Source organism: Saimiri boliviensis, chromosome 9, assembly GCF_048565385.1.
Source record: "Saimiri boliviensis isolate mSaiBol1 chromosome 9, mSaiBol1.pri, whole genome shotgun sequence".
Taxonomy (NCBI): domain Eukaryota; kingdom Metazoa; phylum Chordata; class Mammalia; order Primates; family Cebidae; genus Saimiri; species Saimiri boliviensis.
Window position 1 is genome coordinate 28,129,601 of NC_133457.1, and position 16,788 is coordinate 28,146,388.

Sequence of the window (16,788 nt, forward strand, 5' to 3'; positions counted from 1 at the left end):
TCAACTCTGAATTCTCTCTGAAAATTGAAGGAGGCTATCCATCAATGATTGGATCGAAGTTTTCATCTACTGTTAGAACCGAAAGAAAGGGCTGGGGGGATGGGGGAGTAAACTTCAGGCCAACTGGAAAAGGTAGAGAAGCAAGAGGAAGAAATTTCTATATAGAAGACAACTGGAAAAGAAAAACAAAATGTGAAGAAAAGCTTCCATCTAAATACATAGAGGAACAAGAGAAAAATAAATATTTACTAGATGAAATAAAATTGCAATGGGGGAACTCACAGCAGAATCATGTTCTTAAATCCAGTTCTACTCATAATATTTCTAAAAACAGATATGATATTTGCATGAGCAGTAGTACAGAAATATCAAGGGTATAAAAAACTACTTATTGCAAGCTAGATAGAAATTAATCCTGCAAATGTGAAATTCACATAGCTGAAATTTATTGCTTATTCCAACATCATATAAGTATTACTTTAAGTAGTACTTAAAGGACTTTTAGATTAACTTTTCCTCTAAAGGTCTGATTTCTATCTGGTTTTATTAATTAAAGATGTATGTATTATTATTCCTCCTTGACCCATAGAGTGGATAAAAAAGCAAGGACCTGGACACATGTTCCTGCTTATGAATTCATCATATTATTGAGTAGATAGATTAAATACAACTAATCTGGACTCAATATTTGGTACTTCATAAACTAACATGAAAACAATGAAATAAAACATATCTAATCCAGTTAAAATATTTTAAAATAAGACAATATATAAATGTAATAGCTCAAAGAGTAACATACTGTCCAAAAAAATTCAAAGCACCTGGTCTCAGGAAACACAACATCATTGGATTTTGGTTTAAATAACTGAGCCTTTCAATTTTTATTACATTACAAAATTCTACTTAGAAAGCAATCTCTAAAGTGAGAATAGCAACAAGAAAATAACACAGGAAGCTCACACCTGTAATTTTGCTTCCTATTTGCAGTTTTGATGCCATATAACTATGCACTATATTAATTATTTTAGCATGTACTTGCAATTGTTTTCAACAAATATTACAAGTATATTATATCTGGATGAGTTAACTTATTTTAGCAATTATTCATATTTGAGGTACATAAGGAAGAAATTGTGCATCCAATGAAATGAATAACATTTGTAGGCCTAACACATAAACTTACTAAAAAATAGCAATAAATAATCTGTCATATTTGGTTTTTAAATATAGTATTGCTGTTATATGACAATTAGATAATTGGTATCCCATAACGAACACAACATACAGCAAACAAAACTACTATTAAAAAATTCTCAGTTTCCATGAAAAAAATATTGAAATAACATAGATAGCACCTGCAAATTGTAAAGCCCCCTCAAATATTCTGCATCAACATGATTGACTAAAGTTTCAGACAGTGGGTTAGACTAATGATCTTTATGGTTCCCTCCTAAATTGAGGATCTATTATCCTGTATGTGTGAATAAATTGGAAGACTGTATTTTTATATATACTCTGACAAACAGAGCTCTAAAACTCTTACTGCATGGGTTTTTTAAAATACAAAAGCCTTCCAAAATACTTAAAACTATAATGCTTTTAAAAATACCCACATGCAAACATCTGTATTATTAACGATAGGTACTACATTATACAAGTAACTAGAACTCATTTATATTGTTAACTTTAACTTTGTACCCATTGAAAAATATCTCCCTATTTTCCCTATCCACTATCACTATTCTAATTTCTGCTTCTATAAATTTGACTGTTTAAAATACCTCACATAAGCAGTTATGTAGTATTTGTCCTGTAACTTACTTATTCAATTATCATAATATCTTCCTGGTCCATGGTAAGTGTTTTTACCACAAATAACAAGAACAAGGGACACAGGAAACTTTTAGAGGTGATGGATGGATAGATTAACATTATTCTGGTGATGATTACATATTCTGGGTATATGCACATGACCAAATCCATCAAATTGTCTACATTAAAGATGTGCAGATTTTTTGTCTATCATTTATACCTCAATAGAGCTGCAGTAAAAGAGAAAACAGCTCTAAACACAAAATTAATCTTTTTGTTAATCCTTTGGACTCATCATTAATATTACATTATTTTCTTGGCTTTAAATGTAGATAGTATAGAAATGGGGTTGAGTTTATACTAATACTGTATCCTGACTGATAAAACCTAATGCATGGAGCATTTTCTATGAGCAGAATACTTTTATAATTGTTGGCACTTAATCTGATTTTCACAATAGCCCTGTAAGCTTCTAAGCTTGCATACACAAATATGATCTTTCAAAATGTCCTCAGCATAAACATCACAGAAACACCTACCTCTCCCTTTAAGGCTGATTCATGCCATCTCTGGGTTAAGCCCCTGTACTGCTGCTACACTCTCTACTGTGTCAGTTGCTCTGTCATTTGCTGCTGTAGTATACTCACTAAAGCACTTACATTCTCCCAATGCTTCATTATCTCTCCTCTCCCTTCTTTCTCCCTGCACCTTTCAATTGTCTTTAGTTCCCCTTCCCTAGCTTTTCTTAGAAGTTGCATCTAAAAAGTCATTACTACAGATATAACTTCACTAAAGTACAGGCTATTGAACTGTCTCACATCTAGGTCTTCTAAAGATTCTAGTCAAAATTTCTCCCAGGAAGATATACAAATGGCCACAAAGTACATGAAAAGATGTTTGACATCATTAGTCACCAAAATGCAAACCAAACAACAATGAGCTACTGCTTCATATTACTAGGTTGCTAGATCAAAAAGTCAGATAATAACAAGTCATGGCTAGGTGACAGAGAAATCAGAACTCTTGAACAGTTCTTATTGGAATCCAATAAGCTCCAGCCACTTTGAGAAACGGTCTGGTAGTTCCTCAAACAATTAAAAATGGAGTTACTATATGACCCAGGAATTTCACTACTAGGTATCTAGCCAAGAGAAATAAAAACATATGTCCACACAAAAACCTGTACACAAATGTTCATAGCAGCATTATTTATAATAGCCAAAAAGTGGAAACAACCCAAATATCCATCATATGATAAATGGATAAACAAAATGTGCTATATCAACACAATGAAATGTTATTCAGCCATAAAAATAAATGAAATGCTAATAGATGATACAACACGGATGAACATTGAAAACATTATGCAAGTAAAAGAAGCCAGTCATAAAAGGCCACATTTGACATGATTCCATTTATATGAAACATCCAGAATAGGCTGATCTAGAGAGAGAGAAAGTAGGACTGGTTTTCAGAATATAGGGAGATACAGACCCCAGTGTGTGATGCTCCCCTCCCTGTGTCCATGTGTTCTCATTGTTCAACACCCACCTATGAATAAGAACATGCGGTGTTTGATTTTCTGTTCTTGTGTCAGTTTGCTGAGAATGATGGTTTCCAGGTTCATCCATGTCCCTACAAAGGACACAAACTCATCATTTTTTATGGCTGCATAATATTCCATGGTGTATGTGTGCCACATTTTCCTGGTCCAGTCTATCACTGATGGGCATTTGGGTTGATTCCAGGTCTTTGCTATTGTAAACAGTGCTGCAATGAACATTTGTGTGCATGTGTCCTTATAAAAGAATGATTTATAATCCTTTGGATATATACCCAGTATTGAGATTGCTGGGTCAAATGGAATTTCTATTTCTAAGTCCTTGAAGAATCGCCACACTGTCTTCCACAATGGTTGAACTAATTTACACTCCCACTAACAGTGTAAAAGTGTTTCTATTTCTCCACATCCTCTCCAGCATCTATTGTCTCCAGATTTTTTAATGATTGCCATTCTAGCTGATGTGAGATTGTATCTCAATGTAGTTTTGATTTGCATCTCTCTAATGACCAGTGATTCAGGACATAGGCATAGGCAAGGACTTCATGACTAAAACACCAAAAGCATAGGCAACAAAATCCAAAATAGACAAATGGGACCTAGTTAAATTCCAGAGCTTCTGCACAGAAAAAGAAACAATCATTAGAGTGAATCGGCAACCAACAGAATGGGAAAAAATTTTTGCAATCTACCCATCTGATACGGTGATAATATCCAGAATCTACAAAGAACTAAAACAGATTTACAAGAAAAAAACAAAGAAGCCCATTCAAAAGCGGGTGAAGGATATGAACAGACACTTTACAAAAGAAGACATATATGAGGCCAACAAACATATTAAATACAGTTTTAAGTTATTTCAGGAGCTTAATCAAACCATTAAGGGCTCATTCACATTTCTATTCATTAAAAAAGTTGATTTATACAGGACAGGTACAATGTAGAGCACTGAGAATACAGTGATGAACAAAACACAGAAGAGTCCTCACAGGTTATCAGAAGATATGATACTCAATAGCAACACAGTTTTTAAAATCTTTTGATAGAAGAAATGCCAGGTGATAACAATCATTGAAGGGCAATGAACACACACTTGTAGTATAAGGAATATGCACTATTCATATTCAGGAAATAGGTTAAAATATGACAATACTCAATTGTTCACATAAATATAAAATATTTTATTTTCTTAAGTATAACATTAACTAATATTTACAAATATAAAATTCATACTTTTTTTCTAAATATTTACATACCTGGACTCTAAAATCATGTGACTTTATGATAATTCCTTTTTGAGGGAATATTTACTTGTCATCCACATATTTCAATCTTATTGGTAACTTTGAAAGAGGAAACTGTGATGCTCATCTCTGCCCCTTCTGTGGTCTCCCATCAAGCTACCATTGACTTTCTTTACAGAACTAGAAAAAACTACTTTAAATTTCATATGGAACCAAAAAAGAAACCGTATAGCCAGGACAATCTTAAGTAAAAAGAACAAAGCTGGAGGCATCATGCTACCTGACTTCAAACTATACTACAAGGCTACAGTAACCAAAACAGCATAGAAATTCTACCTCGGTTATCTTTTCTTTCATTAACACCACCTGCCTTCCCAAAGTTTCTCCTTTTCAGTTAAGAAAATTTTTATTCAGATAAAGAAAACATATTTACCATAATCTGTTAATGATGTATTTAATCTAACCTCCCTTGTGCATGTCATACTTCACAAATTGAATGCCTTTTGTTTTTCCCTTATCTTCTATTCTCTCTGATTAACCTTTACTCTTCTAACTGATCTTACATTGTTAAAAGGAAATAGGAATGCATGAGGTATTAAGACCTCATTTCTCATCTGAAAATAACTTTTCTTTCAACCCTTAGTGTTGACAATCTTTCTGCATGTAGAAGCAAAATTTTCATTCTTAGTAATTGCCTCTCATGCATTTATAATTCATTTTTCAGTTAATTATTTAACACAGGTTGGAAAAGACAAAGAAACTTGAAGTGTTTTGAATCACTGCCAAGTATAAATCAATCATAAATCAAAAGAAAGGCCCTTTGAAATTACAGTGTTAGTCAACATGTAAATATTTACCTTCAATTTTTCAGGGATTTATCTCTTAAGTAAAACAAGATATGCTGGTACAAAATGATCCCTACTGACGGAACTCTGACTCAAAACTGAACTCTGGTACAAAATGATCCCTACTGACTGAACAAGACTTACTGGACTGCTGGATAAAGGCTGAAAGAGTTTACAACTATCAAATTTGGCTACACTTTATATTAACCACAAATGACAGCATAGGTTAAAGAACATAAAGTGGAATCACCGCTAGCCTAGAATACTTGCTTTTTATATAGCAATGCTTAATATTCATCTATCAGATGTATTCCCTAACTTCACAAATTAAGAATAAATTCAGCAGTCAACAAAGTCTCATGACTGTAACGGTTAAGAAAACGATAAAAAGCTAAAAGCACTACATGACTGGTTAACAAGAGCTAAACAGAAAGAGATATCTGCTCATTACTGACCAAATGGCCATTAAAGCCAAAGCATGAAAACAAACAAACAAACAAACAAAAATCCATAGGAAAATGATAAAAGCCAAAAGAGAAAAGAGCAAACTGACTGAAAAAAAAGAAGTAGAAGATTAAACAGAGAATAGAGACAGAAAGAAAATGGCAGATAGCCACAGGGCAATTGATTAAAGTCAGTAAGTGACGACAGAGAATGGACAAGACCAGAATAAGGAGAAAAATGAAGTACTAATCAGAACAGTGAATCTCTGAGGGGGAATATATCATCATAAATACCTATCAGCTACTTGAGTCCTCTTTCTTATTAAGTGTTATAATAAAGGTGGTCATTGTAATGGGCATGTGTCACTCACATAGAGTGAAACTGCTCACTGTGCTTTATTTACGGGAGGGAGTATATAGTACAATTTGAAATCATTTCATTCAAAAACCATCTATCTAATTTATTTATTATTGTGTATATTTAAAGTATACAAAAATGTAAAACATGATGTTCTGATATGTATGTACATGCAGATGACAGACATATGCATGTAAAATGATAACGATCATCGGGTATAATAACGTATCCATCAACTCACATGGTTGCTTTTTTTAGTACTAAAAGCACCTATATTAAATAGGTATACTAAAGGCATCTATATTAAATACTTAAAGCACCTATATTAAACCAGGCATCCCCAAACTTTTTACACAGGGGGCAAGTTCACTGTCCCTCAGACCGTTGGAGGGCCGCCACATACTGTGCTCCTCTCACTGACCACCAATGAAAGAGGCGCCCCTTCCTGAAGTGCGGCAGGGGGCCGGATAAATGGCCTCAGGGGGCCGCATGTGGCCCATAGGCCATAGTTTGGGGATGCCTGTTAAACAATGGAATATTATTCAGCCTTTAAAAGGAAAAGATAGTTATGTTTCACAACATGGATAAACCTGGAGGATATTACAATAAGGGAACTAAGCCAGACACAGAAAGAAAAATACTACATGAGCTCACTTACAAGCACAATCTAAATTTAAAAAAAAAAAAACAACTTGTAATTTAAAATTTTTGTTTTATGAATAAATGGACAAATTTACTTTAAGAATTACATGGAAAAAAAAAGCTGTCTCCTTAAAAGTATTTTATTCCTTAGCAATTCCGTTAAGTGAAATAATGTTACACAAAAAAGACAATAACAGCAATGTAGGTTTAGCTCCTAGCACAGGAGGTCTGTGTATGCTCTTTGCTAAGTGCCAACCTCACAATTCCACTTCCCTAGTAGACAATACACTTCCCAGGACTCTCTCCAGCAACAGCATCAAGTAGTAACTTTGGTCTCCACAACGGAGCAACATAGAGGAGTAACATGAACATGGAAGAGACATGGTTCTTTATTGTATTTACCTTTAAATTTATATACATAAAAGAATCCCGTATGTGAAGAAACCTTTCAAGGATTAATCATCCCTTGCTAAGCTCTTTGATTTGTATACATATTATGGAATCCATGTATGCTAACTTTTAGAAATAAATATATATTCTATAATTTAAGATTCATTAGACACTTAAATGCCGTTTTGCTATTTGTAGCTTACCAACCTTCCCTCCTCAGCAATCAAAACCAGAAAATGTGATGCTGGCAGTATCATAAGTGTTCTTATCAGGAAAGAAGAGAGAAGGTTAAAAAGAAGGAAGAAAGGGAGGGAGGGAGGGAGGGAGGTGGGGAGAGAGAGAGAGAAAGAAAGGAAGGAAGGAAGGAAAGAAAAGAAAGAAAGGAAGGAGGGAGAAAGGGAGGGAGAGATGGAGGGAGAAAGGGAGGGAAGGAGGAAGGGAGGAAGGAAGGAAAATGGTGATGTAATGTGAAGTGATAGAAATATTCATTATCTTGATTTTGGAAATTATTTCATAATGTGAATATATATACATGTCAAAACATGAAATTATGTACCTTAATTGTATACATTTTTTACTTGTCAATTATAGCTCAATAAAAATGGAAAGGTATTGGAGGGAGTCTGTAGACTGCCAAACATGTTCTATGCAAAAGAACTATGTAACCTGAATGAAGTTGTGCAAAAGAAACAATAAACACACTCCGTGCCATAAATAGAGCACAGTGAACAGTCTATGTGTGAATGATACATGCCCATTATAATGACCACCTTTATTATATCACTTAATAAGAAAGGGGCCTCAAGTAGCTGATATGGTGTTTATGATGATACACACACACACACACACACACACACACATACACATACATATACATATATGTATATAAAAAAGCATATGTATATAAAAAAATGAAGTGTATATTTGGTAGATATTTTCTCATTAATTTAATCAAATCTACATTTGCAATTTTATAAGTTTCCAATCTACAATAATTACTTTATTCTGTAAACATACAGGATACATACACTTTAACAATATTAACATAAAACAAAATAATTCTCAATATTTAGAAAGCAAATTCTATGTCATGCTACTTGTAGTAAGTATGATTTGACCAGTGTCATATCTGCATCTGGATCACCATAAGCCATATCACGGCAAAGTTTGTCTTTTGAAAGTATGTGGGGAGAGGGAGAGGAGAAGAAAGGGAAGGAGAGAGAGAGAAGAAGAAGAAAATCAAACTTGGATAAATATTGAAGCTCAGATACTGAAGAAAAGGAGCTATGTCTCATTCTTCTTTTTATCTTCTTTATCAGCCAGCACAATGCTTAAATTCACTGACTGATAACTCAGAAAATGTGCCGAATAAATCAGTGAATGAAAAATTCCTAATATGAACTCATCTGTGATCATTGTATTACAGTATTTATCTTCAAAGTAGAGGCCTTTAAATTCTGTATTATTGATATATTAACAATTAGATTCGCTTCTATATAAATTAATTTTCATTTCTTATAACTATCTGATTGTAATACCATGAGAGAGGGAAGTAGCAAGTTAGATTTTGTTTTGGTTTTTTTACCTGCTTCATACTTTCTGTCCAGAGGCTCTAAACATTGAGTGATCACTCAAAAGTCACCAAAGTCAAAGTGACTCTGATATCCACAAAAGGTAAAATATACCTAACTAATATTCACCAAACTTTTGCGGATATCATCATTTGGGTCATCAGTACCCTTGATGACTACTGATATTTATATGTTGAGGTAACAAACATATAAAGATGGAAATCTACCAGTAATCTTTCTAAATACAGATCTGACTATCTCCATTCCTTCCATTCCTTTGCCTACTTATAACATTAAAACTCTTTTTCTTTCTTTTTTTGTCTTGTCTTTTCTTTTTTCTTTTTTTTTCTTTTCTTTTTTTTTTTTTTTTTTTTGAGACAAACTCTCACTCTGTTGCCCAAGCTGGAGTACAGTAGTGCAATCTCTGCTCACGGCAACCTCCACCTCCCGGGTTCAAACAATTCTTCCTGTCTCAGCCTCCCCAGTAGCTAGGACTATAGGCATCCACCACCACATCCAGGTAATTTTTGTATTTCTTAGCAGAGCTGAGGTTTCACTATGTTTGCCAGGCTGGTCTTGAACTCCTGACCTCATGATTTGCCCTCCTCAGCCTCCCTAAGTCCTAGGATTACAGGGATGAGGTACCGTGCCAGGTCTAATATTAAAACTCTTAACTCATTATACAGTATTCTCACTTTTCTCTCCAGGTTCTTAGGTGTAGAATCCTACCATTATTCATCTGTATAAGGTCACTCACTGCATAGCATACACCTTACCTTCTAGAAGATACTCAATAAACATTTATTGAATAAATTACTGTAAAATGAAGAAAATCTATGACAAATCAATGCATCATTAGCTATAACTAGTGTAATGTCATGTCTATATCTAACCCCATTTTTAGTTTAAGTATTAGAATCTTAAAGCTACTTGACAGGCTTTGAGTTTAGGCATTTCCAAAATCAATGAATAAAGATAAATAAAAGGTCCTTATCATATGCACAGAAGGAAAAGTAGAAACCTAAGAGATAAGCTTACCTAAATCATAAAGGAAAAGATGAATAAAGAACTAATTTTTAAATAAACTTGAAAAGAAAACATAAGAAATTTTTAACTAAAAACTATAGAAATAATATTTAAAATAACCTATGTGTTCATTTGAAACCACAATAGATAAAAACATTGTCTAATTTTTATGTGTCAAGTTCACAGTCAGAATGCATAATCTGAGGACTCTAAGCTGTTTCTGCAACTATATTGAAACAGTTTAAATAGCAAAATATAATCTAGATTAGTGTTCAATAAAACAATTTTAAGATATATATCAGGATTGTCCGTATATAATTTTAGAAATTAATGTAAATCATCCTGAGTTCTAGATAATTAAACACATTTTAAATGTCTTTATGTGGAAACATTTTATAAACAAACTACAAGTAAATCATTTTAGAAAGTCATACCTGCAAAAGAGTTGTTCTGTGGAGCTTTAGTGCCCCTTTCTGGTGAATTTTAGCAAAGCATCCTGAACAATAATCTTCTCCACATTCAAGGCATACCTAAAAAGATATTTTTTAAAATATTATATAATCTTATAAAAAAAGTATGATTTTTATAAAGTGTTGCATAAAGATATCGTGTTTTTAATATTTATTTCTCTAATTAAATATCTATATCATTAGAATCGAGCAACCTGTCCCCCAAAAGGTAGGACAACTAGTTGTCCCAGTTAACTGTTAACTCTCTGAGGAAAACTAATTTGTTAATACTAATTGTTCTCATATCAAAATTAATGTAGTAGTTTTAACGTAGGTTTTAGGTGTTTATTTTAGATCCATGGATGTATGCATAGTTTTTGAATAAATCACAAAACAGCCAATAGCCTCAGGTCAAACTTCTTGACCTGGTAAAAACTAAACAGCATTATCTCTGGGTGAATACTCCTTCATTTTTATGACTTATTTTATTTTTTGTATCAATTTACATGACATAATTAGTTTCAAATGATATGCATACTATTTGTCTTCCAAAATCCCTGTACACTTTCCTGAAAAGTACTCCTTTACTGGTAGTTCTCAAAATGTGGTTCAAAATTTTTTCTTACAAGCATTTCCAAAGTAAAAAAAAAAAAAAATATATATATATATATATATCTATCTCATATATATATATCTCATATATATATATATCTCATATATATATATCTCATATATATATATCTCATATATATATATCTCATATATATATATCTCATATATATATATATATATATATATATATATATATGAGAAAAATACTGGCTGGAACTACATTACCATGTCTGCGATGTTAATAACTGATAAAATGATTATGGGCAAGTTTATATTTAACTTCCAAATTATGATGTTAAAATGTAATTTTAAAATTGATAGGCAAGTTAAATAATGTAAAATAATTGTACCTATGATGGTGCCAAGCAAAACTGAAAGTAAAAAGGAAATGGAAATTGGATGTCAGCTTCAAGATGTTTGATTAAATGCAGCTGGAGTTTGCCTTTCTAGACACAGGAGTCAAAGTATCAAGTAGATACTCACATTTCAAATAGATTGCCTGAGAGAGAACACTGGAATTCTGCAAAGAGATGATGGGAGACACCAAGGGTGAAAAAATGAGAAACAGGGCTTCCTGCATGGGGTCACTGGGACCTGGACCCTGGGAAGGAGTTAAGTGAAGGACTTCCCATGCTCCACATTCCTACCGTGGGCCTCTGTAATCCTAACTATGGAGAGATCTGGGAGCCCCATAGGCCTCCGGACTAGCCTAGGGAGGTGCTGGATAGCACACAGAGGAATTGCTAGAAGTTATGTGAAATCCCATAGGCTTCTGAGTGCTGAGCAGCTGCACCAAGGTGCCATTCTTGGAGCCCTCCCCCAAGTGTCTGAGTCCTGCCCAGAGGCCACTCTGCCGCTCTTCCTGCCTGCTGGGACAGGGAGCAAGAGGGGAGTCTGGGTGTTCCCATGCTCTGCCACTACTGCTGCATGACCCAGGCACATTCAGATTATGCACCCCATGACTGTCAGTCTTTCCCAGAACTCTCTGCTGGCCTCTCCATTAGAGGACATTCTGCTGTTCCTGGTGACTGGCCCACACACAACCATCCCTGACCCACAAGTGTTCAGCTGGTGACCTGGAACTAATCCACCCCTCCTTATCACAGCCAGCTAGGGGGAACTATATAGCATCAAATGCCTACATGAAAAAGATGGAAAGATCTCAAGTTAACAACCTAACATTACATTCCAAGGAACTAGAAAAACAAGAACAAACCAAACCCAAAGCTGGCAGAAAAAGAGAAAGAACAAAGATCAGATAATAAATAAATGAAATTGAGACAGAAAAAAAAATGTTTAAAAAATCAACAAAGTGAAAAATTGGGCTTTCGAAAAAAATAAATGAAATTGATTGACCACTAGCTACATTAAGAAAAATGAGAGGATTCAAATATGCACAATCGGACATAATAAAGGTGACATTACAAGTGATAACACAGAAATACAAAAGATCATCAGAGACCACTATGAGCATCTCCACACATGACCTAGAAAACATATAGAAAATGGATAAATTCCTGGAAATGCACAGCCTCTCAAGATTGAAATCCTAAGAGACCAATATGAGTAGTAAAATTGTATCAGTAATAAAAATTCTCCCAAGAAAAACAATGAAAAGAAGCCCAACATCAACCAGATTCACGGCAAATTCTACAAGTCATGTAAAGAAAAATTGATACCAATACTACTGAAACTATTTCAGAAAAATCAAGGAGGAAATACTCCCTAGTATTCTAAGAAGCCAGTGTAACTCTGATACCAAAGCTAGACAAGGACACAACACAACTAGAGGCCAATACCACTAATAAACATAGATACAAATATTCTCAAAAAAAAAAAAAATACTAAGGAATTGAATCCAACGATACATCAAAGAGATCTACTCTGTAATCAAGTGGGTTTTATCCAGAGGATGGAGGATGTTTCAACATATGCAAACCAATAAATGTGATTTACCACATAAACAGAATTAAAAACAAAATTATATGATATCTCATTAGCTGGAGAAAAAGCATCTGGTAACATTCAGCATCACTCCATGATAAAAACTCTCAACAAAGTAGGCACAGAAGAAACACTCCACAAAATAATAAAAGTCACAGACAACAAACCCCAGACAACATCTTACTAAACTGGGAAATGTCTAAAACATTCCCCTAACAACTAGAAAAAGACAAGGATGCCTGCTTTTACTACTTCCATTCAACTTCAACGTAGTACTGGAATTCCCAGCCAGAACAATCAGGCAAAAGAAAGAAATAAAAGGCATTCATATTGGAAAAGAGGAAGTCAAATTATTTCGTTTGCTAATGATTTATCTTATACCTAGAAAACCCTAAAAACTTCTCTGAAAGACTCATCAATTGGCTGGCTAAAGAAAATATAAAATATATACCATGGAATACTACTCCACTGTGAAAAAGAATGATATCATGTCTTTTACAGCAACGTCAATGGAACTGGATGGAGGCCATTATCTAGGTGAAATAACTCATAAACAGGAAGTCAAATACTGCGTGTTCTTACTTATAACTTGGAGAGCTAAACAATGGGTGTTAGCTAAACACCCAGCTAAACAGACATTGTAGAAAAATAGACATTGGAGATGCCATACAATGGACGGGTGGGAAGCGGGTAAGGACTGAAAAATTACATCGTGGTTACAATGTTCCTATTCAGGTGATGGGCACTAAAAGCTCAGACTTCATCACTACGCAGTATAACCATGTAACAAAATTTCACTTCTACCAACTAAATCTATACTAATAATAATAAATGCTAATGGAACAATGAGATGATATGTTTTATCTCATTTAATCCTCACAACCACCCTATAAGTTTAGAATCATCATTGTATCTCCATAATGAAGAAGAGATAACAAAGGAATATAATGATGAATAATTTGTCCAGAGACATACAAGCTAATAGTAGTGGGGACAGGAATGCAATCCTACCATGTGACTCAAAGCTTACACTCTTAACCACAACACACATTACTAATCATTAAATTAATCATTTACAATCAACTACAATAGTAATCAGTTAGAGATACTCCTCAACTTACAGTGTGGTTACCGCCCAATAAACACATCATAAATTGAAAACATTGTAAGCTTAAAAGGTACTTAGTACAACTAACCTACTGAGCATCATAACTTAGCCAAGACTACCTTAAATGTGCTCAAAACATTACATTAGCCTGTATTTGGGCAAAATCATCTAACACAAAACGTATTTTATAATAAATTGTTGAATATCTTGTGTTTCTTTAACCTTCTTGATCACATGGCTGACTATGAGCTTCCTAGCATCGTATATTACCACGTATCAATAGCCTGAGAAAAATCAAAATTCAAACTTTGAAGTATGGTTTCTATTGTATATATATATTGCTTTTACACATAAAGTCAAAAAATTGTAAGTTGAAAATGGTAAGTCAGGTATCATTTGTATTGAAAAACCTTGATAAAATCACAATAAAATAAAATTCAGTATTTAAAATGAGTACATGATCTGGTATGTATCAAAATCCAAATATATATTTTTCACATGTGATTAGCTATAACAGGATGGACTTTTTTACTTTATCTGAAGAAAAACAAACACTATCCCTAGCATAAAAACTAGTCCTCTCTTTTATTCTTGTTTTATGAGCTTTATTCTTCTAGAGAAATGATAAAAACATTATCCTAAATCCACAATTTAAGTGTAATATCAACTTTAAAATTACAATTTTACAAATATACATGGTTATATCATTATATTAATATGGATTTTAAAACATTCTGCATAATTTTTATTTAATATAACTTGCTAATTTTAAGTGACTTTCTCATAAACATTTGGTACTGTTTTTACAGTATAATGCAGAAAACTGAAAATAAGTTTCAGCATATAATTCTAAGCCAAGTATCTGTTAACAGCATACTTTTACTAAAAGTAGCCAAATGAATATTTGTAAACTGGAAGATTAATGCTGGACTTGCAGTATAAGCTTATGTGTTTTGTTATGCAAAGATAATATTGGGATTAAAATTGGGTTAAAATGACTGGGCGCAGTGGCTCAAGCCTGTAATCCCAGCACTTTGGGAGGCCGAGGCAGGTGGATCACAAGGTCGAGAGATCGAGACCATCCTGGTCAACCTGGTGAAACCCCGTCTCTACTAAAAATACAAAAAATTAGCTGCGCATGGTGGCACGTGCCTGTAATCCCAGCTACTCAGGAGGCTGAGGCAGGAGAATTGCCTGAACCCAGGAGGCGGAGGTTGCGGTGAGCCGAGATCGCGCCATTGCACTCCAGCCTGGATAAAAAGAGCGAAACCCCGTCTCAAAAAAAAAAAAAAAAAAAAAAAATTGGGTTAAAATGACCTCCAATTGAAAAATCTTTTTAGGCAGTTTGTACAAGTGGCAGAAACATGGTAAAAATGTAAATAAGGACACCATTCCTCCACACATGCTTCTTCAATGATGGAATTCCCAAGTGCAGTTTTAACAAATACCTTGTTAACTTGATGAATGCCAGAGCAGTTACGCTAAGCTTCAGAATCCATTTGATTTTAATTAAATTATTCACATTTGCCAAATTAATATATAGGAAATGTGGAATTTTGGGGCTTCGTCCTTGCCATCAATACATGTAAATGGATCAGATCATAAAAAAATGTGCCAACAGCAAAAGCACACTGCTTATTGTCTTCAGTCGGTGTGCTGGACACAATGCTAAATATTTTACATGTATTAACTCATTATGTGTGATAACTTTGAGGTACAGATTACTGTTATCCCTAGTGAGCTATTTCACAAATGAGGAAACAGAAATTAAAGAGGGATTAAGTCATTTGCTGAAGGTCACGTAACTAATAACAGGTAAACTTGAGTTTCAAACTCACAAAATACAAGCTCTTAAATCCCATCTTCCATACACAATTTTCCCTGGTGAAGGCCAAGGAAATATATATATATATATATACTTTTTTTATATATATCCACATATACACATATGTGGCCTTCAAATATATATATTCACTCTAATTATCCAGTCAGCATAACCATATGCAATGACAGATGCTAAGAACACAAGATAACATCAGAGTTTAACAAGATCATCGTCTGCTTCATTAAATCTGCCTAACTTGATTTTTTAAATAGCTTATTATTATGTTTTGACAACTAACATGGGATATTATTTGTATTTCAAATAAAATAACATTCTTTCTTAAAATCTTTTTAAAGAATGTTTAGGGCCTAAATTCTGGCTTGTCTACACAATGCTTTTCAGGTAAATCAGCTATTTAATCACTGCATACAATGTCATTCTCATGTGCTTTCTAGCCAAGGCACATGCTGCTTATCCTGTCTACAATATCCTCCTTACTTTTCCGTCTTTCTTGAAAAACATATCCTTTAATTTCAGGTCAAGCTCTAGCTACTTGTGTCATACTGTTCAAGTTCCATGGCTCAAGTGTTTAACACAGAGTAGGAGTCACAAAACACATTGACTCATACCTCCTATATTATTCCTTTTCAGATCCTGAGCAGCAGACCCCAACAATTTAATTCAACCTGAAAGACCCTTTTAGTTTTCATACTTTTAACTTATGAAATATTAGCATTTTTAAATAATTTTTACAAATTTCTGAACAGTAATAATTTTTTGAGATTCCTTAAATTATTGTCCAACACCATATCAAATAAGGAAACAATACGATGTAATAAGTATTCTACTACCAAGACCTAGGGTTTTACATTTAATATTGCTATTAGCTCTTTTTTAGATGTCCAGCATTCTAAATTGGAGTTCAGTTAAAATTGCCATTAAATAAACCTAATAATAT

The 16,788-nt window shown here is 33.7% G+C and overlaps 1 protein-coding gene across 4 annotated transcripts in view; it reads right to left on the reverse strand.

The window, feature by feature from the left end:
- Positions 1 to 16,788, reverse strand: part of ZBBX (zinc finger B-box domain containing) — a 121,496-nt gene that overhangs the window by 80,697 nt on the left and 24,011 nt on the right. For all 4 annotated transcript variants that reach the window (XM_039480267.2, XM_003924972.4, XM_010335699.3 and 1 more), the window contains one exon: positions 10,327 to 10,422. In XM_039480267.2, the coding sequence (XP_039336201.2) occupies positions 10,327 to 10,422 (96 nt within the window). The remainder of the gene's footprint in view (positions 1 to 10,326; positions 10,423 to 16,788) is intronic.